General features: G+C 41.4%; 1 protein-coding gene across 23 annotated transcripts in view; it reads left to right on the top strand.

Annotated features, from left to right (window-relative positions):
* Positions 1-24,644, top strand: part of MADD (MAP kinase activating death domain) — a 151,070-nt gene that overhangs the window by 81,478 nt on the left and 44,948 nt on the right. For 9 of the 23 annotated variants that reach the window (XM_084849462.1, XM_084849443.1, XM_084849490.1 and 6 more), the window contains 9 exons: positions 3,134-3,236; positions 4,997-5,183; positions 6,447-6,597; positions 10,670-10,876; positions 18,050-18,150; positions 18,448-18,531; positions 20,253-20,411; positions 20,958-21,063; positions 23,636-23,756. In XM_084849462.1, coding sequence (XP_084705588.1) covers positions 3,134-3,236; positions 4,997-5,183; positions 6,447-6,597; positions 10,670-10,876; positions 18,050-18,150; positions 18,448-18,531; positions 20,253-20,411; positions 20,958-21,063; positions 23,636-23,756 — 1,219 coding nt within the window. The remainder of the gene's footprint in view (positions 1-3,133; positions 3,237-4,996; positions 5,184-6,446; positions 6,598-10,669; positions 10,877-18,049; positions 18,151-18,447; positions 18,532-20,252; positions 20,412-20,957; positions 21,064-23,635; positions 23,757-24,644) is intronic. The other 14 variants (XM_084849565.1, XM_084849530.1, XM_084849593.1 and 11 more) reach the window with 5 other exon arrangements.

Genomic DNA, 24,644 nt, shown 5'->3' with positions numbered 1-24,644 from the left:
AAATGGAATAAAGGTCATTTAGTGCAGGAGGTTAACAGCATCATCTAAAGGGCCCACAAACTTCTGTGAATGAACAATCTCAATAGCAGGATAAAAGCTCCATGTGAAGAAGCCCTGCATGACAAGCATGATATTCAAAATCTGCTTAGGGTGCAATCCTGTGGGGATAGTCGGTCACCTCCAAATTCGGAGGCGGCTGACTATGCAATGAAGGGCAGGCGAGAGCGGAGGGATCTTCTCACCTGTGCTCCAGATGCCCTGCATTTGTGGCTACATGTCCGTCTAGCCAGGGTGCGTCAGAGCGGGGGCGGGGGACGGCACATAGGAAGCGTGATAACAGCGCCTCCTCAGTCCCCTTTCCTCCTCTCCCCTGGGAACGCCCCCTTTTGGCCACTCTGTGCTGCTCTTACGGGCATGGAGCCAGGGACAAACTGCGCTGTCTATGAGGGGGTGGGGGCAGGGAGTAAAGTTTCTGGGAACTGAGCTCAGAGCGCTGTCTCCAAGCTCAGTTTCCAGAACCTGCAAAATCCTACAGCTGACTAGAAGCTGTCTAGCGGCCATAGGATTGCGCCCTTAGTGTGTGGTTTGCCCAGATTGCATGCAGCTGCACATCACTGTCAGCGGTGGTCTTGACCCACAGACACTGCCTGCAGTTGGGGAGACCCCCTGGTAAAGAGATCTTAAACACTGTGCCTATCACGTGAATTAGTGCTATGGGAAAGAGCTTTTCAACAGCCTCCATGCGAGACCATAACATAGTCTTCCTATATAATAAATCTATTTACTCAATGGCAACATTAACTTGAGAGAGAAAGAATGGTTCTTTTCACTTGGGGGTAACAGGAGTTAGCTGAACTAGACCACTTCCTTTTTCCTTGAAGAATACAGAGTAGGGGTTATCTGTAGGTTACCTATAGCGCAGTTGGTTTTAGTGAATGTTATTGATGGAGGAAAGAAAATGGAAGCCTACCATTGTTTGTTTTTGCATTGGAACTTTTCAGTTGCTCAGCCGGAAGAATACTTGGTTTGCTTTTTCAGTTCTTATATGTAATTAGAAAATTACTATTTTTCTTTTTAATAAGTTGATTTTATTTATTTCTTCCTCCTCTTCATTTTCATCGGTAAAGATTACTTTAATCTGGAAGTGGGAAGGGATGTGGATGAAGGTTGGTATGATGTCTTGCTGACCTTTGACCTTTTAGTAATAAAGGCCAAAAGTTGGTTTTGTGTTGCTGCCTTGGACTTTTGCTTTGGATAGAATTTTTTTTCCCTGGGTGTGTGTGTTTGTGTCAAAAAACAAAGACCAACCACAGAGAAGGAATGTGAGTAGTTTGATGAAGACTCTGCATGGTCTCTAGGGATATTTCCATTTGGTCACATTCCTATAATTGTTTGTTTAGAGATCTTCTGTTAGCTAAACCTATTACTGGTAACACACTGGAAGAAAACAGTGATGGTTTTTCCCCATTTCTTTTTCATGCTTTGTGTTTCATCTTCTGCAGTTTATTCTCATTTCTTAACAACTCCTGCTTCATGTGGCCCCTGCAAGTTTCTAAACTTTAGAATAGAATGTTTGCTTTGCCAGTACTACTGTCTCTTTCATATATATAAACAAATGCTTATGAGCAGACTGACTGGACAGGTGCTTGTCTTAAGCATCGTACTAGTTTTGGGGGTGGTATGGTGGTAGACTTTTGTGGATGCTGGGTGTTGATTGATTTTTTTAGAATATTTGAATTATTTGTGTTACAAGGTGGGTACAGAATAGTTTTTCACTTGACTCCATCTATCATTGTTTCATTAACCTTTCTAACTCTTCCTTAAGATTTGGTTTCATTTACCTTCCTTCATGTTCTGAAGGGCTTCTTTTTTGGCAATGCCTATGGAATAAAAAATAACTGTTAATTCCCAGGATACTGGAAAGCATTATCTGTATTTTGGATGAGGTTTAGAGTAGCCTTTGAGCCTTCAATTATCCTTAAAATGAGTTTAGGGCACATCTGCGTCGCAAATGTGAGCTAGTTTTACACAGTTTTAACTGTCATGAATTCCCTCATAGATCCTTAGAAATGACAGTTCTTGAGCTAGGGAGGCTGAGAGATCTATAGCTCTGTAAAATAACTATATTACTTAGGAATGGGAACGAGGTATGTCTGGAAGCCATGAAAGTCAGCCAGTTTGTTTCAAGGTGTGCTTCTAGAGAGGTTTTTAAAAATCTCTAGCATGCTGAATTGCTGATGCATCACAGCCAATACCCAAAAGCCACACGGGGGTAGTGTCAATCCCTGTGCTAATAACTGATGAATCCAAGGACCTGGTCAAGAACAAGCAGCATCAGTGCAAGTCAGCTAATAGAAATCAGGGACTGAAGTGAAACTCTTCCCCAACCCCCCATAGTTGCTACTTCTTTCTTGAGTTCTTTTTCCTCCCATTTCTGGTTTATTCCTACAGCACTTAGCAGCTTCCCCTATGGCTGATTTATCTGGACCAGCCTAATATATTTGCTGCCCAACAGTTATATAGGGTTGTTTTTGAGAGGGAGGGGATTAATCAAGTAACTAATTAAATTATAGAAATGGTGGTGATTTTGCAGTACACTACTAATTGTTTATTTTGTGTCCCAGTATTTGGGCTAAATACTATAATGGAGATTATTACTGAAGCTGGGCCAGTAAGCAATGAAGGTGGGTTCCTTGCATCATGAGCTGTGCATGACATATCAACTCCCAGCAAGCATCCTTGTGCCTGTCATTTGGGCAACTTCTCCACTGGAAACCAATATCATGTGATTTCTACTAGTCACACTCCCATAACACATTATGCTTTTCCATGTGATGTCTAATCAGAAGATGGTTCTTGTGGCAGAAATGCATGCAGAGCAGCCAAGCTTCTCCTGCTTTTCACCTTCTGCTCCTGTTACCATCTTCTCTTTTGTCTCTGCCTCATTCCCATTACTGTTTTCTGCCGATGTATGATGCAGTAATACAAAATATGCTGCTGCTTTTTCAAGTTTCTTTGTATGTCCTTTTAATTAGAGTGTTAGCTGACTCTCGTGTGTCTCATTGGTGCCATTCATGGTCTTGGCTGTCCTTTTCAGTCAATGCTCTCTTGTTATGCCTCCTTTCTTCTGCAGGAAACAGGCGAGCACTTGTGGATCAAAAGTCTTCTGTTATAAAGCACAGCCCAACAGTGAAAAGGGAGTCGCCTTCACCACAGGGAAGAGCCAGTAATTCCAGGTAAAATTATCCAAAATAACTTGTTTTCTAAAGAGGAATATGTGCTTGACTTCTCCTAGAGTTACAGTGCTTAGAGTCACTGTAGAGGGCATAGTGAGATTTGTGTTGTGTCCCCTGGGCAGTACTTATGCCCTGAGTCTTAGACTATCAGGAGATACTTCAGGGCGGGATACCAGCTTCAGAGCGGGATACAGAGTTGAGACTGCCATGGTCACCTTGGTGGATGATCTTCGCCTGGGAATTGATAGGGGGAGTGCATCCCTGTTGATTCTTTTGGATCTCTCAGCGACATTGGATACCATCGACCCTGGTATCCTTCTGGATCACCTGAGGGAGTTGGGGGTTGGGGGCACTGCTCTGCAGTGGTTCCACTCCTTTCTCTCAGGACGGTTCCAGATGGTGTTGCTTGGAAATAGTTGTTCCTCGAAAAAGGAACTATTATGTGGAGTCCCTCCATTCTATCCTCGATGCTATTCAATATCTACATGAAACCGCTGAGAGAGATCATCAGGAGATTTGGGGCTGAGTGTTATCAGTATGCTGATGACACCCAAATCTATTTCTCCTTAACATCTCTATTGAAGGAAGGTAGGACTCCTCTGAATGACTGCCTGAAGTCGGTAATGGGCTGGATGAGGGGGAACAAGCTGAAATTGAATCCAGGCAAGACAGAGGTGCTCATCGTGAAGGGTCCTAATTCAGGTATTGAGGTATGTCTCAAGTTCTGGATGGGGTTGCACTCCCCCTGAAGGAGCAAGTTTGTAGCTTGGCGGTGCTTCTTGACCCAACCCTTCTCCTGGTCCCCAAGTGGAGGTAACAGTGAGAAGTGCCTGTTATCAGCTTTGGCTGATATGCCAGCTACGCCCATTCCTGGAACATATGGACCTGCACATGCTGGTAACTTCTAGGCTTGATTTCTGCAATGTGCTGTATTTGGGGCTGCCTTTATATTTAGTTCAGAAACTTCAACTGGCACAAAATATGGCAGCCAGGTTGGTCTCTGGGACATCCTGTGGAGACCATATTACACTGGTTTTAAAATCTTTACACTGGCTGCCAATTTGTTTCCGAGCAAAATATAATGTGCTGGTTCTTACCTTTAAAGCCTTACATGGGCTAGGTCCAAGGTACCTTAGGGAGTGCCTTCTCCTCTATGTTGCAGTCTGCCACCTAAGGTCCTCTGAGGACCTCTCACCTAATGTGAGACTGGCAGCCACATGCAAGAGGACTTTCTCCTTTGCCGCCCCTCAATTGTGGAATGACCTGCTGGCTGAAATTCACCTGCTGACCTCGTTGAAGGTTTTTAACCAGGCATTTAAGACGCTGTTATTCCAGCAGGCCTTCCCTTTTTAGAACTTTTGTTCCTTTTCTGACTTTTGTATATTATTTTTAAGCAGTGTTATTTTAAGCTGTGTTTTATTGTTGGATTTTTTAAACAAATTGTTTTTAGTTCAAAGTTGTTATATGTTGTTTGTATGTTTTATGTAAATGGTTTTTAAACTCTTTATATTGTATTTTCATATTTAACTTTTGTAAACCGCCCAGAGAGCTTCGGCTATGGGGCGGTATAGAAATATAATAAATAATAAAATTAATAGTATTAATACTTCTACACAGAAAAATTAAAGGAAAATTAAACATCCTTCTCTTGATTACTTAAAGGAGGACCTTTAACTTTCCTTCCTTTAACTTGGGATATACATTCTAAAGTGTTCTGGGTGATTTATGTCCCCTCTCTCCTATGTATCTCCATCATGTAGTGAGAACCAGCAGTTCTTGAAAGAGGTGGTGCACAGTGTCCTAGATGGACAAGGAGTTGGTTGGTTGAACATGAAGAGAGTCCGCCGTCTTTTAGAGAGTGAGCAACTCCGTGTGTTTGTATTAAGCAAGCTTAATCGCACCATCCAGTCAGAGGAGGATGCACGACAGGATGTCGTCCAGGATGTGGTCAGTTCCTTTCTTCTTTCAGTGATTTTTGCTCTGCCTTTCTATACTGAAATGTACTGAAGATGGTTCACAATGAAACTACTACTACAAATAATAAAATACAACAACAATAAAATAGCAAAACCCAGCAGATAGAACATCAGAGGCCAAATTAGGAGAATGCTCGCTGAAAGAAAATGGTCTTCACCACCTGCTGAAAGACAGTCAGTCGTGGGTGTGGTGTATCTGTTCCACAGTCTGGTCATCACAATTAAGGCCTGCCTTCTCATGCCCATGCATCATACCTCAGTTGGCAAGGGAATGTGGAAGAGGTCATTTGTAATGGAATAGAGTTTCCAGGCAGGTTCATATGGAAGAAGGAAAGTCTGAAGGTATCCTGGCCCAAAATATTTAGGGTTTAAAAGTCAAAGCCAGCAACTTGGTTTGGAAACATATTGATAACCAGTGCAGTTGGTGAATGATCAGAGCGATATCCTCTGATATTTTGGTATTTGCCAAAATTCTGGTGGCCACATTATGGACTAGCTGAAGTTTCTGGACCGTTTTCAAGGGCTGTACGCAGTGTGCTACAGTAATCCAGTTTGAAGATGATATGAAAGGAATGAATGAGGCTAGGCCTAACCTCTTCAGATAAGGGTGTAGCTGGCATAACAGATGGAGTTGGTAAAAAGTGCTTCTGGCCATCACTTTGACCTGTGCATCTAGGAGGACTGCTGGATCCAGGAGCACCCTTGGGCTAAGAACCTGTTGCTTCAGGGAGAGTTCATCTCCAACCAAAAGCAGTTGTACATCTCCTCTAGGGTTGTCAAGTCCCCCGGCCAACAGTACCACCATTTGTCTTGATTAAGCTTCAGTCTGTTTGCTTGTATTCACTCCAAAACTTTCCCCAAGCACTGGTTTAGAGCTTCCACTGCCCCCTGGGATCAGGACATAGACAGAAAAGGTAGAGCTGGGTGTCAGCTTCATACTGATGAAGCCCAAAGCCAGACTCCAGCTGACTTCACCCAGTGGTTTCATGTAGATGTTACACAGCGTGGGGGACAAAATAAGCCAAAGACTTATGGACACCACCACCTGGGACATACCCAATGGTGTGACTTGGTATAAGGCAGATTCCTACGTTCCTAAGTTAGAGGAAATGTAATTAAGTTACAGAAAAGGAATTAGAATGCAAGGAAATTATGACTTAGCAAGACGTTAATGGGCTGGAACAGGCTCCTGATTAATGAAGCACCCTCACTGTTGTGAGTCTTTTTATTGTAGGAGATCAACCGCAAGGTTTATAAAGGGATGCTGGATTTGCTGAAATGTACTGTATCAAGCCTTGAGCAGTCATATGCAAATGCTGGACTTGGGGGCATGGCAAGTGTTTTTGGCCTGCTGGAAATAGCTCATACTCACTACTACAACAAAGGTAAGAGAATATGAAATATTAATGAATCATATAAAATAAATGAATGTAAAATTTGTGAAAAAGACCCACAGAGCAAACCCTTGCTTGACTATCTGGCATAAAACAATAATTGTATTTATTTGATAAAAAGTTTAAATAAAGTTTGGGAGTAATTACTGAAACATTTATTTTGCTTAGTTGGATTAAACAAGTGACTGTATATGGCAAATTAGAGGGAGTCCTTCCACATAGTGTTACATGAGGGGCCCCTGTTAAAGAAGCACCAGAAGTAGGTGCCACCATCTGCTCTAAAATTCCTTTTTTCATAGGTTTGAGTATTTGTGTAATGCAAGGGTGCATAACCTTTTTGGCCCCAAGGGCTGCATCAGGTTTCTGCTTGGATGGCAGAGACTGCACATATGCGCGCGCGCGCACACACACCACTCACTCCCCCACTGCACACACTCTCACACCTCTTAGACACATTGTCAAACCATTATCTCACACACCTCAGCAGCAATAGATCTTAGTCTTATTTATTGATTTATTGATGTTTATATACTGCTTTATCTGCTAAAAAGCCGTCAAGGTGGTGCACAACATTTTAAAACAATAAAACCTTAGAACGATAAAAACAAAACAGTAAAAACATTAAAACCACAAATGTTAAAGGCTAAATTGAAAAGATGCATCTTCATACCCTATCTAAAGGCCAAGACAGTGGGGGAGCCAGTTGTAAGTTCTTGAAGAAGCGCATTTCATAGTTTCGGGGCAATTCAGGAGAAAGCCCTTTCATGTATGACTGACAAACGGGCCTCTATGGGTAATGGCATACTCAAAAGGGCCTGTCCTGTAGCAACAACATCAGCATCTGTTCCATGTCACAGCAGCAAGGTGTTGAAGCCCCTGCCCCTCCCCAGTCACCCCAACCCGATTGCCATAAGAGAGAGGAAAAAAAGCTCTAGGAATGGGCTCTATGGTTCCTGCTCATTCCTAGAGTGTCTCTAAAACATCCTAGGAAGGTGGTGGGAACCTTCAAGCACTGTTCCCTAGGTCACTCCAAGGATGCTCTAGGAATGAGGCTTCTTTGGCAGAAATTGTAGAACTGTTCCGAAAGCATTTTTTCCCTTCCCCCCTTTTTTCCAGCAGCAGCAGCAGATGGTGGGGATCTGGGGGTCTGCAAGCAGCCTATGGGCCACACATTTTTCACCCCTAGTATAACAGAAAGGACTTTAAAGACATAATATGCTGAATGCAAGTGTAATTGAATAAATACTAAGAGTTATATGGAAAACCTGATAGATGTTTTTTTCAACTCATCTTGTACAGAATTTAACTTTTTGGTTTTCATTGGCATGCTCATGCGTTTCGCTAAATTAATTTCATTGGAGCTATTCAGCTTTGAGGTGACAATAAACTGCAACAAAATCTCAGTATGAGAAAAGGCCAGTTGAGGTGGTAGCTCGGATTTTGGTGGGGCTATGAATCCATTCTGGGTTTCAGTCAGACCCAACCAGAGGTCTAAAGGAACTATTCAAGGTGCTGACGCTATTTTTGGGGATAGGGTTCAGCACCTTGGATAGCTCCTTTAGAGTTCTGCCCCACTGAAATGGGAGCCACCAGTCTCCATTGGAAAAGGTACAAATGCTTAACCATTTAAAAAGAAATCACATAGCACCTACATGTTAAGCACAATGAGGATGATCCAGCTGTTATGCATGAGGGCCAGGGACTGCATATGCAGCATGCTTTCTGCCTCCCACCCCCCACCCAGCTCATGACAGGGGAAGGGGGAATCACAAACCAGCAGAAGTGTGTATGTTATCTCTTTAACCTTTAATGGTGATTCTAGAATTTATCAGTGCATCCTATGTGGGCCGAGGGAAGGGAAAGGGGGTTGGGAAGACTAGCATACAGTACCACCTAGATCCAGTGTGGTTGCAGGAGCCATGAGGCCCCAGTACAATTAACTTTGCTTCACTTTTTGGAATCCAGCAATGAGAGAGAGAGAGAGAGAGAGAGAGAGAGAGAGAGAGATCAGGAATGTAGTTAAAACTTTCATGAGTATGTATTTCCTAATCCTGTATCTCCTTCATAGTAGGATACTCAGAGTGGTTCCTGTCTCCACTTACAAAGCTTTTTTTTCCCTTCAAAAATATCAGAGTCTTAAGGTGTCTTAGCTGTTTTATCTGTTTTTCTTTCAAAAACTATGCAATCATGTTAAATTAGTGCTGAATGTTTACACTTGGACACATTGGAGATATGATCTAAGGCAGATGTCCAATTTAAGAGGTCAGTGCTTTGTCTGCTTAATTAATTTCTCAAGACATACTTTCATAGAGGATGGAGCTCTGTCTTCTTTCTCTCACATTGGAAATGGACAGAATTGTTTGAAGAAGAAAGGATGTCCATTCACATTTCCTGTTTACCTTCTACAGTAGCTGGCATCCTAATTTAAATGGCACTTACTTTCAGATAGATGTTGGAAGCAGCTTGTAGATTTCTCTTGGTACACAAACCAAGGCTTCTATCAGTAGTGGATGGATGGGTAAGCAGGCATGTTCCATCAGCCTACTTCTTTAAACAGTGTTCCATAGCAAGCAAAGGCACTTTTTTCATGTGCTGAATGGACATAATACTTTTAAAAAACTACTATGCTTTCATGTGAGTAATCTCCTACTCACTACAACCAACTATGGAAAAAGGTAGATCTAATTCCCAGTAGAAATAACATACTAAATGAATCTTTGTCTCTCAGTCTTCTTTCCTAACAATAATATAGGCCCATTATTTAATGGACTTTGCAAAGCATTGACTAATAGCCTGACAAACTAAAGAAGCCCTGGCATAAGATGAACCACCTTGTGGCAATAAGAACATAAGAAGAACCTTGCTTTATTAGACCATGTGTCCATCTAGATCAGGATCCCATTTCCAGTGGTGGCCAGACATATGCCTCCAGGAAGCAAGGAATGAAGTCTAACAACCCTCCTCCATGTGTATGTCACTGACATCTGGTATTCAGAGTTATACTGCCTCTGAACATGGAAGTTCCATTTAGTTGTCATAGTTAATAGGTATTGATAGACCTATCCATGAATTATCCTTAAAAAAAATCTCATCTAGTAGTCACATCCTGTGACAGTGGTAGTTAACTATGCATTGTGTGAAATAGAATTTCCATCTGTCCATTTTGAACCTATCATCAATCAAATTTCTTTGGGTGATTCCAAGTTCACATCTGAACATTGCTTTCTGTCTCTCTAGTGCTTTGATAATCGTTGGATAAACTATGAAAGTGTTTCCTCTTGGCCCTTCAGTACCTTTGGGGTGAAAAACATGCTCCTAAAAATAGTACAGAGCAATTTTCCCTTATTTTATTTTGTTACTTTATGTAAATTATTTTTATGCCACTTTTCAGGCAAATCCTCTCAATCGTTTTGCACAATTAAAAAAATCTATAGACATAAAATAAAACATCAGATGACAACAGTACAATATTACTGTTGTTCTTGTTTTTTATATTTGTAAATTGCCCTGAGGACATTTGCCAGTTGGGTGGTATATTAAATAAACAAATCAGTATTATAAGACAGATAAAACAACCAATAAAAACTGAAGGCATTAAAAGACAAGGGCAAATAAAAAGGTCTAAACCTGGTGCTTAAAAAATATCAAGCTTGGAACAAGGCAACCCTCCCTAGGGAAAGCACTCTAAAGGTAGGGCCGTTTTACTTATGGTACCCTTTTTGCTTATGGTCACCACCTGTCTCACCTCAAATAGGAGGGACCTGTGGAAAGGCTTCTGAGGCAGATCTTAGCAGCCAGGCAATTTACACTGGAAGAAGTGGTCCTTGAAGTAACCAGGTTCCAAGTCCTTAGACCCCACCCCTGTATTTTGTGCATTGCTCTCCGGCTGATGGTCAGATCTAGACATGAGAACTGTTTTTTTCATTATCTGTAAACAAATGATTAACACCATCTGTCCAATTCTTTTTCTTAGCTCTTCTCCCATTTCTTCTTGTTCCCTCTCTTCTGACTGTTTGTTTTTCTTTTTTGGCTCCTTATCTCTCTCTCCTCCTTTCTTTTAAAGAGCCAGAAAAAAGAAAACGAAGCCCAACAGATGGAGCAATCACTCCGGTTGGCAAGGACCCTATATTAACCATGAGGGTGGAACCGAAACCCAAGGTGCAACTACCAGTATCCCAGCTCATGCCAAGGGCACCAAGCCCTGCAGGGAAAGGGCCAAGGGAGTTTGACACAAGAAGTCTAAAGGAGGAAAATTTTGTAGCTTCCATTGGTGTGTATTTATGTTTACGTGGAATGCAGGAAAGTGATTGTGCACTGGCATTAGAATCTACTTGCATCCTTCCCATTGAAACATTTTCTCTTTCATTGCTGCAGTAATGCGCTTCACTCACTTGGACTGCTACATCTTGGAGAAATATTAGCTAAACATTTCTGATGTGTTAATATGCTTTTTTTGGAATGTAATTTATGGTCAGGCTGATGGAGACTGCCATGTGATGGAGACTGCCATCACACACTTTAATTATTGTCAAATTGGGTAGGGATTACGACAGACAAAACTGATAGCCTAGTCTATAATGGGAACATAGCTTCTTAGGTGAGCATGCACAAGGAACTGGCTGTCTACAAAAACAAATGATTATTGAGAGGAAAATCTTTTATAACCCAGTCTATCCATATTACTTGGAAAGAAGTCCTATTGAATCCTTGGGACTTACTCCCAAATATATATGTGTACAATTGCAACGATGTTTATACAATTTGAATGTTACCCCTAAAACCCTAACGTCCTGGACTGGATATTCTTATATCAGACAATCTGTCTTTCCTGTCTCAACAAAACCTACCAGAATGAATACTATAAATTTTACAGCAATATCCCTATATATTATAAATCTCTGTGGGAGCAATCCTATGGCCACTAGTCAGTGACTAGACAGCCATAGGACACGTCGGTTTCCCGGAACCGATCTCAGAGCCTGCGCTCCGAGGTCGGTTCCCTGAGAACTGACCTTCCACTGCCCCCCACTGCATCACAGGCAGCTGAGAATGGCCCCGCACACCGCGCTCAGAAGAGGAGCTCAGAGCAGTGAAAACGGGGTGTTCTGGGGGGCGTTCCGGGGTGGGGAAGGTGTAAATGCTGGTAGGACACATCCTATGTTTCATCCGGTAGCCACTTCCCCCGCTCTGCCTTCCTGCAGTTAAACAGCCAAAGTCGGCTGCCTAGCCGCAAATGCAGGGTGGCTGAAGCGCGGAGGGAATGATCCCCTCCACACTTCTTAGATAGGCGGCTGCGTCCAAGTTCGGAGGTGGCTGCCTATCCCCATAGGATTGCGCCCTAAGAAACAAATGGTTGTGTCTAAATACTTATACTGGCATGAACAATGCTACATCTGGTTAATATCTAGTTTTGCTAGGATTTGAGTTATTGCACCAGCTAAGCAGAAAACCATTTAGAAAAGTTGTTAAATCCTTCTCTATGTATCACCTCCCATATCTGGGCTGACAGACTGGAGTCTGGGTATTTCTGGTCACCCAAGGGGGAGAAGGAAACTAAGTTTTAAAAGCTCTCAGCACAATTTGCCATCCAAATGAAGAAAAAAAGGGGTTATCAAGTCTCAAGAGATTATACAAAGCTGAAAAAAACCACTGAAAACTTACTTGTCAGATTAGTTTCTGAAACATGACCTTTCCCCTGCCTAAACATTGGCTGTAGTTTGAGGTGAGCTCCCTTTTTGTAAATACAGAAACCTTTTGTGCCAATATGCATAGCTAGCAATCAGAATTGTGATGAGTGGGGAAAGGAGCATAGAAATTGGGTAAAATTCAACATAAGTCCTACTTAGAGTAATCCCATTGAAATGAATAGGACAAAGTCATGACTAACTTCAGTCCCATTCATTTCAATGCGTCAGCTCTTAAGTAGGGCTAACATTGGATTTAACCCATAGTATGTTCAGTGTTAATAAACATTGGAAGTACCGGAGGTGGGGTGGGGAAATCTCATTTGTTGGTTTGAATATGCCTATCACTATTGCGAAAACATATTTCGATCAGTGTTGCTACTATTGTAGTTAGTAAATTAAAAAGAAAACCAATATAGCTACAAATCATCTTTCCTCATGTCTTGCCCAGTATCGGTTATCCTCCACTAAATAAAGTATGGGGGAAATGATTAGGTGTTCTAGGTAAGTTGTAATTAGTGCTCTTTATATCATTATTATCATTGCAGAAACCCCAACGCCTTATCCCTCCAACCTGGTCTGAATCGGTTTTCTGTTGCATTTCTGTCTATGCTTTCCCATGCTCTGCTTCCATTGCAGAATAGTAAAAACTAATTCTCCCCACTACTACTTCTTCTTCCCTGGTCTTGTAAGAGCTGAGTTTCTTTCCTACCTTATAGCATTCCCAGCTTCTGCCTTCCTAAATGGTGAGGAGGAATGAAGTGGACTGTTTATAGTGGGATTTCCAGCAAGCTTGTTTGAGATTCTGCCACTGGGCCACTAGACCAGCACCTGGAAGGACCTGACGTTTTCTGATACAAGAATGAAAACAGCTTAGAAATCTGAAGTACTTTGTGGGTTTGCTGAGTGGGTTAAATTTTTACCTCCTCGCAGAGTGCTTGGATTCTGTTACTCTGCCCTTTTCGTACAGAGTTCTGTCTCAGAAAATCCCCTCCACCATAGCTTGAAGCGTAGTGTGAACTGACTGAACTTTTTCTGGATAGCATTTGTACAGAATGGTGCATCTTTTTTCCTCCTTTTTTGTATTCATTTGTTGTGATAAGAAGGACTTGGAGGCTGATATATTTAACACACACAAAGCTAGAAGAGTAGTATGTAAAGCCCAGTGATTATTTTGGGCATAGCTAGGCCCAAACTAAAATGTTTACATTTAAAGTTTCATTTTGTGTTAGTAGAAATACAGTTCCTTTAATCCAACATTACATTTTGAATTGAGGATATATTTGGGGTGGGGAGGACAGTCACACAATGTATTTTTCTGGTAACTTGCTGATAAACTTTTAAGTGTTGGGCATAAAGAACCTGACAGTATCTCTCTCTAATCTGTCATTTCTGTGAAGTCAGATGAGATCAGGTAGGTGACTCTCACTTAGACCTGTTTTTCTTAGCCAGTTAATTGTATATGGTCAATCTTTTTTAAACCTTGTGAATAAAGATGATGCAGGACTCAACCCCTGATTTAACTTAAAAGTGATTAATTCTTCACATGCCAGTTTTCATTGATCTTTGCGTTGGCAGTGCAGGTTTGGGTGGCTCCTTTTTGTTTTTTTGTTTCCATTTCCACCTCTGATCAGCATCTGACACTTTTTCTGTCTTTCTCTCCTGCTTACATCTTGAGTAGAATTGTGGAACAAGCACCAGGAAGTGACAAAGCAAAAAGCTTTGGAAAAACTGAGTAAGGATATGATAAAAGGACAGAAACTTGACACACACCCTGGCCTTTCCATAACTGCCAACTCCCTAAGCCTTTGATTGAGCACTCATGCCACATGAGCCATAGCGCAGACCAAGGAGGTCACTATTTCTTAAAGAAACCTAGTGCTGGCGTACACTGAGTAGCCCTTTTCTACGGCAGGAGAGGAGAGAAAAAATGCACTATCTCCTCCAGCCAAGCTTCAAACCCTTTCTTACCACTGAATTTGCAATACATTTTGGACAGGTTTCCCCATAAAATGTTAATCTCTCTTGGGTGGTGGTGGTGATGGTGGGGGGGTTGTCTACAGCCTCTGCAATATTTGCATCAAGGAGTGTTCTGTGCGGAGAGATTTTGTCCTGTATTTCTCCAGTGATTGCAAAGCGGGACTTTCAAGCCCCAATTGAATGGTCCGTGATTATTGTTTAATGTCAGTGATCAGTTACTTGGATGAGGTTGGAAATAACCCTGGGGAGTTTTATGAATAATGAAGGTTGGCATATCATTTTTCTAAGCAATTATTTGTTTACTATGCTTAGGAAAGAGGAATGAATTGGCCAAACAAGGCCTACCTCAGCAGTCTACTATTTTTTTAATCAGAGACAATGAGAGTAGATATTAAGAACATAAGAGGAGCCCTGCTGGATCAGACCAGGGGTCCATCTAGTTCAGCATTCTGTTCACACAGTGGCCAACCAGCTGCCCACAGGAAACCCACAAGAAAGACATGAATGCAACAGCACCGTCCCGCCCATGTTCCACAGCAACTGGTGTACATAGGCATACTGCCTCTGGTACTGGAGGTAGCATATAGCCATCAGAACTAGTAGCCATCGATAGCCTTATCCTCCATATTAGCTAATAACGTACACATAGTTTCTAACCATATCTTCATTATACGTAGCGCAGTCACAATTGTGTGATGCATGCACGCGCGCTCACACACACATATACATACATAATTGATTGAATACCTGAATAGAGGTACAAGGTGAAATTAGATTCATGTTTGCAGATGGGGGGAGTTTCAGGGGGAAATGGGCTGGCAGGCAAGGGTTAAGCACATCCTTCCACCCCTCCTCCTCCTCCATTTCAAAATGCCCCTTCTGCAGGCTTTTTGTAAAAGAGCAGGGGCCACTGGAGTTTTGTTATGTTTTGCTACACAGTGCAATGTGTAGTTCGTCTCACAGTCTACCACTAATTAAATGGATACTTGGGCAACTCTTGCAAACCTCAATACAAAGTGGCATTTGGTGGTGTTCATGCCTCTTCCTGGTTAATATATTTGGTAGCTTTATGATAAAACTAGATAACAAGCATATTTTATAACCCATTATAGGCACACACTGCTATATGCAACAAGAGAATATCAGTATCGAATATTGTGAATGCAAAGCTTGTTAAATTGTTTAGGCAGGATATTCACATTTGACTAGCAGTGTTAAACCAAGATTCCTATTTGATTCTGGACCAGATTTATTCATTGCCATGCTTAGATTCCTCTAAAGAATTCGCCTTTTGAGGATGCTCTCGTTACACTATATTCTTCCTTGTGGTCTCTGTGCATCACACATATGGGCTCTGTGCCTGAGCCCCATTTGGGAACCTTCTATAGCTAATTGATTTTTGGCAGGAAGCCTACCCTCACCCCATTGTGCATGCTCAAAGGGTATGGTTCCCCTGATCCTGCTCAGTTCTTCTTCAACCGCCGTAGCAGTAGCCTTGTGGGGAACTTTATCCTAGTTTCTCTTCAAGAAACCTAGCTGACCATATTTTCTCCTTTCCCCCTTTAGTTCCATTATCTCCATTCCTATTAAGATTTTATTTACCTTTGCAACTAAACAGCATACTTTGAATGCTGTGCACTACAATCCTATGTATGCCTACTCAGGAGTAAGTCCCCCTGAATTCAATAGGGTTTACTCACAGGATTATAGGATTGCTGCCTGACTCCCTTTGATTCCTGTCAAATTTAAGTGCCTGATGTTCTCTGAGTTGCAGCCTTCATGCCTTTTTAGGTATTAAAAACCTAAAAATATAGTCATTCAAGTCAAGTATAACTTGTTTATGTAGGTTATTTTTATGAAAATAAATAGCAATTTTCCTTCTCTAAAGGATGTTGGCTTATACCAGCCAAGTGCTTAAAAGTGTTTGGTGCTTTGTTTTTGTCAGTTATTGTGGTGGTGTGTGTGTGTGTGTGTGTGTGTGTGTGTGTTCAGTTAACTGAAATACAAGTTATATTTTGAACGTTTAATGGAGGCATTTTTTTAGCTAATCCACACAGATAAAAGTATCTTGAAATAATTGCCTTCTCCGTACATATAGTTTCATTTGAAGCAATGCCATGAGCAGTGAACATCCGTTCACAAGGCTTAACTGTGAATAATAGGCAGTCATATCCTTTCAGTATGATTTAAAAATCCATATTTTAATTCTGTGATAGTAAATTAATTTTAATAATCTGTGAATTAATTAATTTGGGTTTTTTAGATCTTTTTATATAAAATGATGTGTTTGATTGCTGATTGTGCCTCAGTTATGATCAGATTTATCGGAAAGCAGTCCTATGGATTTCATCTTTCCATTTTCCACCTACTTCCCCGAAAGCATCCTTAGCATCACAGTTGGAGACATCTAAGTGCTTGAATGCTCTGTATAATACTTTATCTTTAAAATACGTTCCATACAGAGGATTCCTGATAGAATGACAAGCAAGTACATGCAAGTGCATAGAACCTTTAGGATAAGCTGCACATCTTTCTTATGGTTTTACCATTCTTTAATAATATGATCATCCCAAAAATCTACACCAATAATCCTTTCTTCACGCACACCATATATATTATTTTCTTTCCTTTTCTTGCACCCTGTTGATTCACTTTTTCTGGTGTTGGTACTATCTAATGATAGACATTACATATAATCCCACTCGCACTCCTAATTTCTAGATCAACTGATTTAGTGGTATGTAAGGTATTGCTGTATTGTGTACAAAGAGTTGCCAGATGACATTATCTGTACACATCTTAGAACTGTAATTATAAAAAAAAAATCCTCCAACTGCTGGTCATGTGTCCCTGTTATGGAACAGTTGGCAGATATGGCTATGGCAGAAGCGCTGTGCTCGGTCTCTTCCCCCTTCTGAGCTCTTAATGGTGACCTGTGTAGTCTGTAATGTATTCTTCTCCTGCCTCCTTACTTTCATTGCGTAGTGCTTTCCAAACCCTTCCCAATTCTGTCTCTCATCCATTTTCTTTCTGTCTATCATCTCATCAGAAGAGGGTAAAAAATGTGGAACTGCATGAATGTAGCATAAATCTCTTCAGCATTTATTTTATTTATGGATAGGGTAGGATAATGAATGCATGTCTTCACAGCAGCTGAAACCCACACTCACTGCTTCATTATGTTACTGCAAACTCTGGAGAGCCATTTTTTACATCTTTACAGTGACTGTATAATATTGCTATTTTGCCCCTACTTCAAGCTCTTATTTGTGGTCCCCAAATTATAATTGTTGACTTTTTGGTTCACTGGTCTTGCCATGTATCACTGGGTGAATGGAAGAAAGAACTTCAGCAGTTGTTGGCAGTATATTAGATCTAGTAGAAAGTGTCAAGTGATTAGAAGTACTCCCTCCAAAAAGCAACAAAAACAGGCTTGTATCTAAGAGCTAAAGAAATGGCTTTCCAGCGTCATGTGGTGACTGTTTGGCATGCCTTGTATTAACCGGGCTCTGTCTGATGCCTGTTTTGTTTCTTCTCCCCCCTCCCAAATGGATGACTGTTTAAGGTAGTTGGTCTGCTTCTCAGGTGCATCGACACAGGACAAAATGATGGCTGTGACCAGCTGGGCTATATTATTGCTTTATGGTACCAAGAAAGTAAAGAAGAAGGTCCTCTGGTTCCTCTCTTGGTACTGCCCATGCACCAAAGCAATCATCTCCCTTCTGATTCTTTCTTTTCCCTTTTCGTGTTTAATTAGGTAACTCTTTCCCTCTATTTAGGATCAGAAGGTACAAAACACTTCTTTGATCTGGGAGAAACAGATGAGAAGAAATCACAGATCAGTGCCGACAGTGGTTTAAGCTTAACCTCCAGCTCCCAGGTGAGTGTAGTGTTCACCTCAAGGTGGGGAGAGGGTTGTGAGAATTCACTGTCGCCTCATATAGAGATTCTGCTTTTCAGTGTGGGGTCAACAAACTCCATCTGAAGAAGCATTGATATACCTATGACTGCAACATGCATTCCTGTGTGGTTGATTCTGGGCCGGTGGAAACTTGAGCCATGAGATTTATATTTCCTTCCTTAGAGTCACCCCAAATTAAGTATCTTGACCAAGTCTCCAAACAGTAATAGGAAAGTCTAATGTGAATATTTTTCCCCTATCTATTCATGATTTCAGAAGAGCGATCTGGATTCTGTGGCAAGTGTGGGACCTGCTGTTATGATCCGAAGCACCAGCCAAGATTCTGAAGTTAGCACAGTGGTAGGGCATGTCCAAAGGGAAATGACTGGATTTGACTCTAGTGGTTGTTTTTCAGGACTGTTTGTGTGCATGTTCTCCTTCTAGTTGTGTAAGTTGCAGGTGCTGAGAGTGTGCCTCTGGTGTATGCTCCCTCCTTAGCTCTCCAATTTTATATTTAAGTATGTCCCCCACATGTGCATATACTTCTCTGGTAGGTGTCCTTATTCATTTCTACAGCTTTGTAATATATGCGTATATATTCCCTTTGTGTTTATACTGTTAAATTGTGATATCGTGGCCGTATGGGAACAATGCTTCAAAATGTTTGTTAATTGATGATCTTTTATTTTAGAAGAAATCTGACCTGATATATTTTATGTATACAGAAGATACATTTCTAACATTATATCCCAGAACAATTCAAATTCAACCTACTTGAAAGGCTGTCACATAGACGAAGGCCAGGATCTCTTCTTGATCATCCCGGGGTGCAGGACACGGAATAATGGGCTCAAGTTACAGGAAGCCAGATTCCAGCTGAACATCAGGAAAAACTTCCTGACTGTTAGAGCAGTATGACAATGAAACCAATTACCTAGGGAGGTGGTGGGCTCTCCCACACTGGTGGCGTTCAAGACGAGGCTGGACAGCCATCTGTCAGGGATGCTCTGACTTAGATTCTTGCATTGAGCAGGGGGTTGGACTCGATGGCCTTGTAGGCCACTTCCAACCCTACTATTCTATGATTCTATGAAATCACAAACATTTTAGCTGATTTGCTTGCACTTCATTTTGATGCATTCGTCTAAATGTGACTATGTCTATGTAAGTTCAGGCTTGATGACTTAGCTGACTGAAGACTTTATAATTCCTGTATGTGCAGACCATGCATAATGTTACAGAATCCTAAAGGCTAATGGTCAGACATCTCCTTTCTTAATTAATAGAGTCCTGATTCATATATTTGGCAGCCCCCCTCTCATCATCCATTGAAGCACACAGAACCACTGGTATGCACTCACAGCCCATTGGAAATCTCTGGAGGTGCCAATTAAATGACCCTGAATCTTCCATATGAGGCTATACCTCCTGCCGCCACCCTTCCCTCATTTGCAATTACCCTTTCTTGAGCAATTTCAGCTGCCTAAATGGCAGGGGCTGCATGTACAATTCCCATGTGGACTGCTGGTTCATATGATTGGTGCTTCTATGTGATTCCAGTCAAGCTACAAGCCTATCAGCAGGTCTGCATATAGGGGCTGCTTAAGATATGGGTCAGGTCAAAGAGAGAGGAAAATACTTGTTGGAAAGTGATGGATGTGGTTGTGACTTCACATTATTTTAAGTTGTATCATTGGGTCGAAGAATGAACATTTTTTTAGTGTTCATTTCTAAAAATTTTGTGAATCTCACTTCCTCTTAATATGTTAATTGAAAAGATTAGGGCCAACCCTTTATTTGTAATTATTGTAGCCTCTGAATAAGTTGCATTAAAGCTCTTAGACAAAAAAAACCCCTTTTCCCTTCAAACAGCATGTTCACATTGTAGGATTTGCTGTTGTTGATGCCTTTATACCATGGCTCATGAGAAACATTGCCTTCCCATTTTACTTTTGGCTGGGATGATGGAATTCTTGAGATTTAATTAAGTTTTTGAATGATGCTCTGAATGCATCTTTGTCTTCACAGTATGTTGGGTAGTAAATGGACAGGCAGTTTAAATGGTTTGTTTTCCTCTTCAGGTAAGCAACAGCTCTGGAGAGACACTAGGAGCAGATAGTGATTTGAGCAGCAATGCTGGTGATGGCCTTGGTGGAGAGAGTGGTGGAAACCTGACAGGATCGCGAGGCACTGTATCAGACAGTGAAATTGAGACAAATTCTGCTACTAGTTCTATCTTTGTAAGAACATGCTTGGTTTTGTTTAGGAGTCCTGGTGGTGGTGGAGGTAGTGGTAGTGGACAGTATAATAGTAGATCCATTATCTCGTAGAAAGGGATTTGTTGGAAAGGGTCCATCCCTAGTGACAAAGTGCCAGCAGGGGTGGGCCAAGTTTAGCTACCCAGCATAAATGTCTCTAAATGTGTGCATTTGCATCTCCTTTATATTTTATGGTTTTTAACACTGCAAATTCCAGTATACATGAGGCAAGGATACTTGCCTTGTTAACCATGAATTGCCCCATTGTGATAGACCTTGTATGTCTTGTTGGGGCAATAAGATATCTTTAAATTTATTTGAATTTGAGAAGTGACTGAAATTCTTGTTGTAACATGTATTTTTCAACTTCTGAATTATTTATTTCTGCTCAACAGGATTACTACAGGATATTCTCCAAATCAACAGGATTTGCAGAATAACCTTGGCAGCTGGATACATAATAAGGAGCAATGGAACATGCCTGACTAAACTGACATTTCTGACATGTCCCCCCCTTCTTTTTTTAAGGGTAAATCTCATAGTTTGAAGCAGACAGTGAAAGATAATAAATGCAGCAGTCCTGGGCGAGCTCTAGAAGATACAAGCCGAGTTTATCTCTATGAGGGTCTTCTGGGTAAGAGTTGAATTTTACTTTGTTTGGACTATATTTGTTCAAAGCATAGTCATTTCAGTGAAATATCACTCATGTTCCAGCCTTTGTTGTAGTCTTTTTTTCTAAAAACAATAAAAGGGTGAATTAGAGCGAGTATCTGAGCTGAAGAAGTGAAGCCACCTTGGAATGAGCTTTGTACTTGCTTAAAATCTCTGACACATTACAGAGAAGTGGTGAGAGCAGAGCTCACAAATGTTTTGTAGAAAGTGCTGATGTATAGGATCATCAGAACATTCAAACTAATAGTTACTCTACACAAATCACCCCGTGGTGGCTTCACTGCCTTGGTCACTACCGTACCTGTTTATCTGAATCTAACAGACTATAATGAAGCTGAAAATGAGGCACTTTCAGGAATTTTGGCGAAGGATCCAATGGTGCACTTCCACTAGCACTTTAAAAAAAATCTATTCTTATTTTATTTGTATAAATGATATAAACACTACCAACAACATAATCAGAATCTTCAGTTTCCAACGCTACAGCATTCGGGGGTGGGGGGGAAGGGAGGATAGCAAAAGAAGGAAAAGAAAAAAAGAGAGGATTATATTAAACTTCAATAAGAACAAACCAAATATCCAAATATAAATCCAATTGCAGATTATACCTATACAGCATTCTTCCAGACATTGAAAGTATTATTACATCTTCAATCCGCTACACCACAAATGGTAAACCTCCACATTCAGTATCATAATCAACACTAGCACTGTTGATGTTGCACTAGTGTAAACCAGCACTTGTGCAACATAACTAATGCAATAGGAAAACGGCAATTTGCCACCAAAATTAGGTTGTAAATCTCTGCTTTTGGGCAGCAAATCTGCTTTTCCTAGTTGTGCTAGTTACATTATATATTAAGTGTCAGTTCATGCTAGTGCAACATCAATAGTGGTAGTCCAACCACTGGATACTACCCATTGTGGTCATGGTTTCGGTATACCCAAGAACATACTGTTCTGAAGACTTCTTTGTTTTCCTCAGCATTTGGCAGCTTGTAATGCCAGCCATTATGATTTTAAGTTGTTCTTAGGGATGTTGGAGAATCCAGTGAGGCCAGATTCTTTAGAATCCGGCCCTCCGGAGTCCGTGGCAGAACGGCCTCCCCCCCGCCACCCCCCGGAATCCCCCCCCGGAACAGACCTACCTGGCGGCAGATGTGGCAGCAGCAGATGCGGCGGCTCCGGCTCGTCGTAGCAGCCGCCATTTGTGTGCCTACATTAGGCTGTGATAGGCTACGTAAATCCTTACACAGCCTATCACGGCAAGAGCAGGGGTGCAAATGGCCACTACGCCATTTGCGCCCCTGCTCTTTGCCGTAATAGGCTGTGTAAGGATTTACGTAGCCTATCGTGGCAAAAGGCAGGGACGCAAATGGCGTAGCAGCCGCCATTTGTGTCCTTGCCTTTTGTTGTGGTAGGCTACATAAATACTTACGTAGCCTATCACGGCTTAATGCAAGGATGCAAATGGCGGCCACTACGACGGCTGCCATTTGCGGACGCAGCAGCCCGGCAGCGGCCGGAAATCCAGTTGTGGCCAGCCCCGGCTGGCAGCTCCGCAGCCTTGCCGCAGAGTGGAGCCAGCTGAGGAGGATTCCGGGGGGGGGGGGGGACGGGACGGATCACCTCCCCCTCGCCCCCACGGATGCCCCGGACCGGAAAAAGGTAAGGGATTCGTACATCCCTAGACTTGTTCTTAATGACTACTGTTGGAGAATCTTGGATTTTATTATATTTGTATTTGGAATTTTTGTATTTTTTACTCTTATTCCTGTACACCACCTAGAAATGGTAACATGACAGGTAGTATATCAGTTTTGAAAATAAATACTGTCAAATCCTGAGGTGTCTAATTAAAAATGATATCTTGAGATACTGTTACACAATATACAAAAAGTCAATCTATGCTGGCATGTTTGGAGAGTAACAGGACCTTCTTTGACTACACCCTGGAATATATAGCATGTTGTTCACTGGAGGTTTCTCACCTGAGTCTCATTAATCCAGAGACATTGCTCAGTCTTGTCATACTTTTCATTTCTCTTTTTTGCTGCCTTGTTGCTGCTTGCTTGGAACTATAAAGGGAGGGATAAAGGATCTGTCTGGGACCAATTAGAGGATGCTGCCATGGAAACCTTCTCTATGAGTAATAATTTCTTCTTTCTGTTTCTCTGTGTGCATTGAAAAAATCCTCACATGTGTTTCTGTAAACTTAGACCTGTTCTATTCTTGTTCCTGCATTTTGCATCATTTTCATTTTGCGAGTACTGACAGAAGAATGCAAGCCACAGAATGAAAGGGTGCACTGTTGTAGGAGAGCTCGCTATAGCTTGTGAGATGAGATCAGAAGTGCTTGTAATATATGCAGTGGGTTAGGATAAGGAAACATCTTGCATCTCCTGGTTTGTTTTGATCTTATTTGAATTTTATTTTTTTAATTTGTATAATTACTGGAGCATGTTGTAGAGGAAAGTTTATCCTGTCCTATGAAAATATGGGAATTCTGGATTAATATATTCTATGCTATCTAGGTAAAGAGCGCTCAACTCTGTGGGACCAGGTGCAGTTCTGGGAAGATGCTTTTCTGGATGCTGTGATGTTAGAGAGAGAAGGAATGGGAATGGATCAGGGGCCTCAAGAGATGATTGACAGGTAAAGTACACATTCTCCACAATTTATTTCTCTCTGTATTATGTCAGCTAAGGCTGAACTAGTTTCTTGGAATTCAAGGTTTGCTTTTATTCTAACTAACTCTTTTACAAATATATCTCTAAGTTTAACTTTTCTCTATGTGTAAAGTCTTTCTCTCAATATGAACTCCTATACCTTTGCTTATGTTTTAATGGAGGGCCTACAAAATGAAACATTTTTGACTTGAGATATGCTAAATTTATGTTTGGGTTATCTTGTGCTGGGCCTGTGGAGAGATTTAAGGCAGTTTATTTTATTTTATTTTATTTTAATTAATTAATTAATTACATTTCTATACCGCCCAATAGCCAAAGCTCTCTGGGCGGTTTACAAAGATCAAAACATTTAAAAAAACAATATACAGATTTAAAAGCCAATTCCGTAAAAAACACACAAACCGAACAATATACAAGAACATATATCTAAAACAACTTCAACAAGCAATCTCAAAGCAGACCACCATAACCATATGCCATTCCAGGATCAATTAAACTTATCATATTCTGCCAAATGCATGGGAGAAGAGAAAGGTCTTAACCTGGCGCCAAAAGATAACAATGTTGGCTCCAGGCAGGCCTCGTCGGGGAGATCATTCCATAATTTGGGGGCCACCACTGAGAAGGCCCTCTCCCTTGTTGCCATCTTCTGAGCTTCCCTCAGAGTAGGCAGCTGGAGGAGGGTAGCTACCCGTAGTGTACGGGTAGGTTTGTGTAGAGGAGGCACTCCGTCAGGTATTGTGGTCCCAAGCCGTGTAAGGCTTTATAGGTTAAAACCAGCATCTTGAATCAGGCTCATAAACATACAGGCAGCCAGTACAGGTGGACCAGAATCGGTCTTATATGCTCGGAC

Source organism: Heloderma suspectum, chromosome 1 (genome assembly GCF_057233095.1).
Source record: "Heloderma suspectum isolate Gila_16-S chromosome 1, 16-S_ref, whole genome shotgun sequence".
In the NCBI taxonomy this organism is placed as follows: Eukaryota; Metazoa; Chordata; class Lepidosauria; order Squamata; family Helodermatidae; genus Heloderma; species Heloderma suspectum.
Note: the sequence above shows the minus strand (reverse complement) of the source record. Positions and strands in the feature narration are given on the sequence as shown.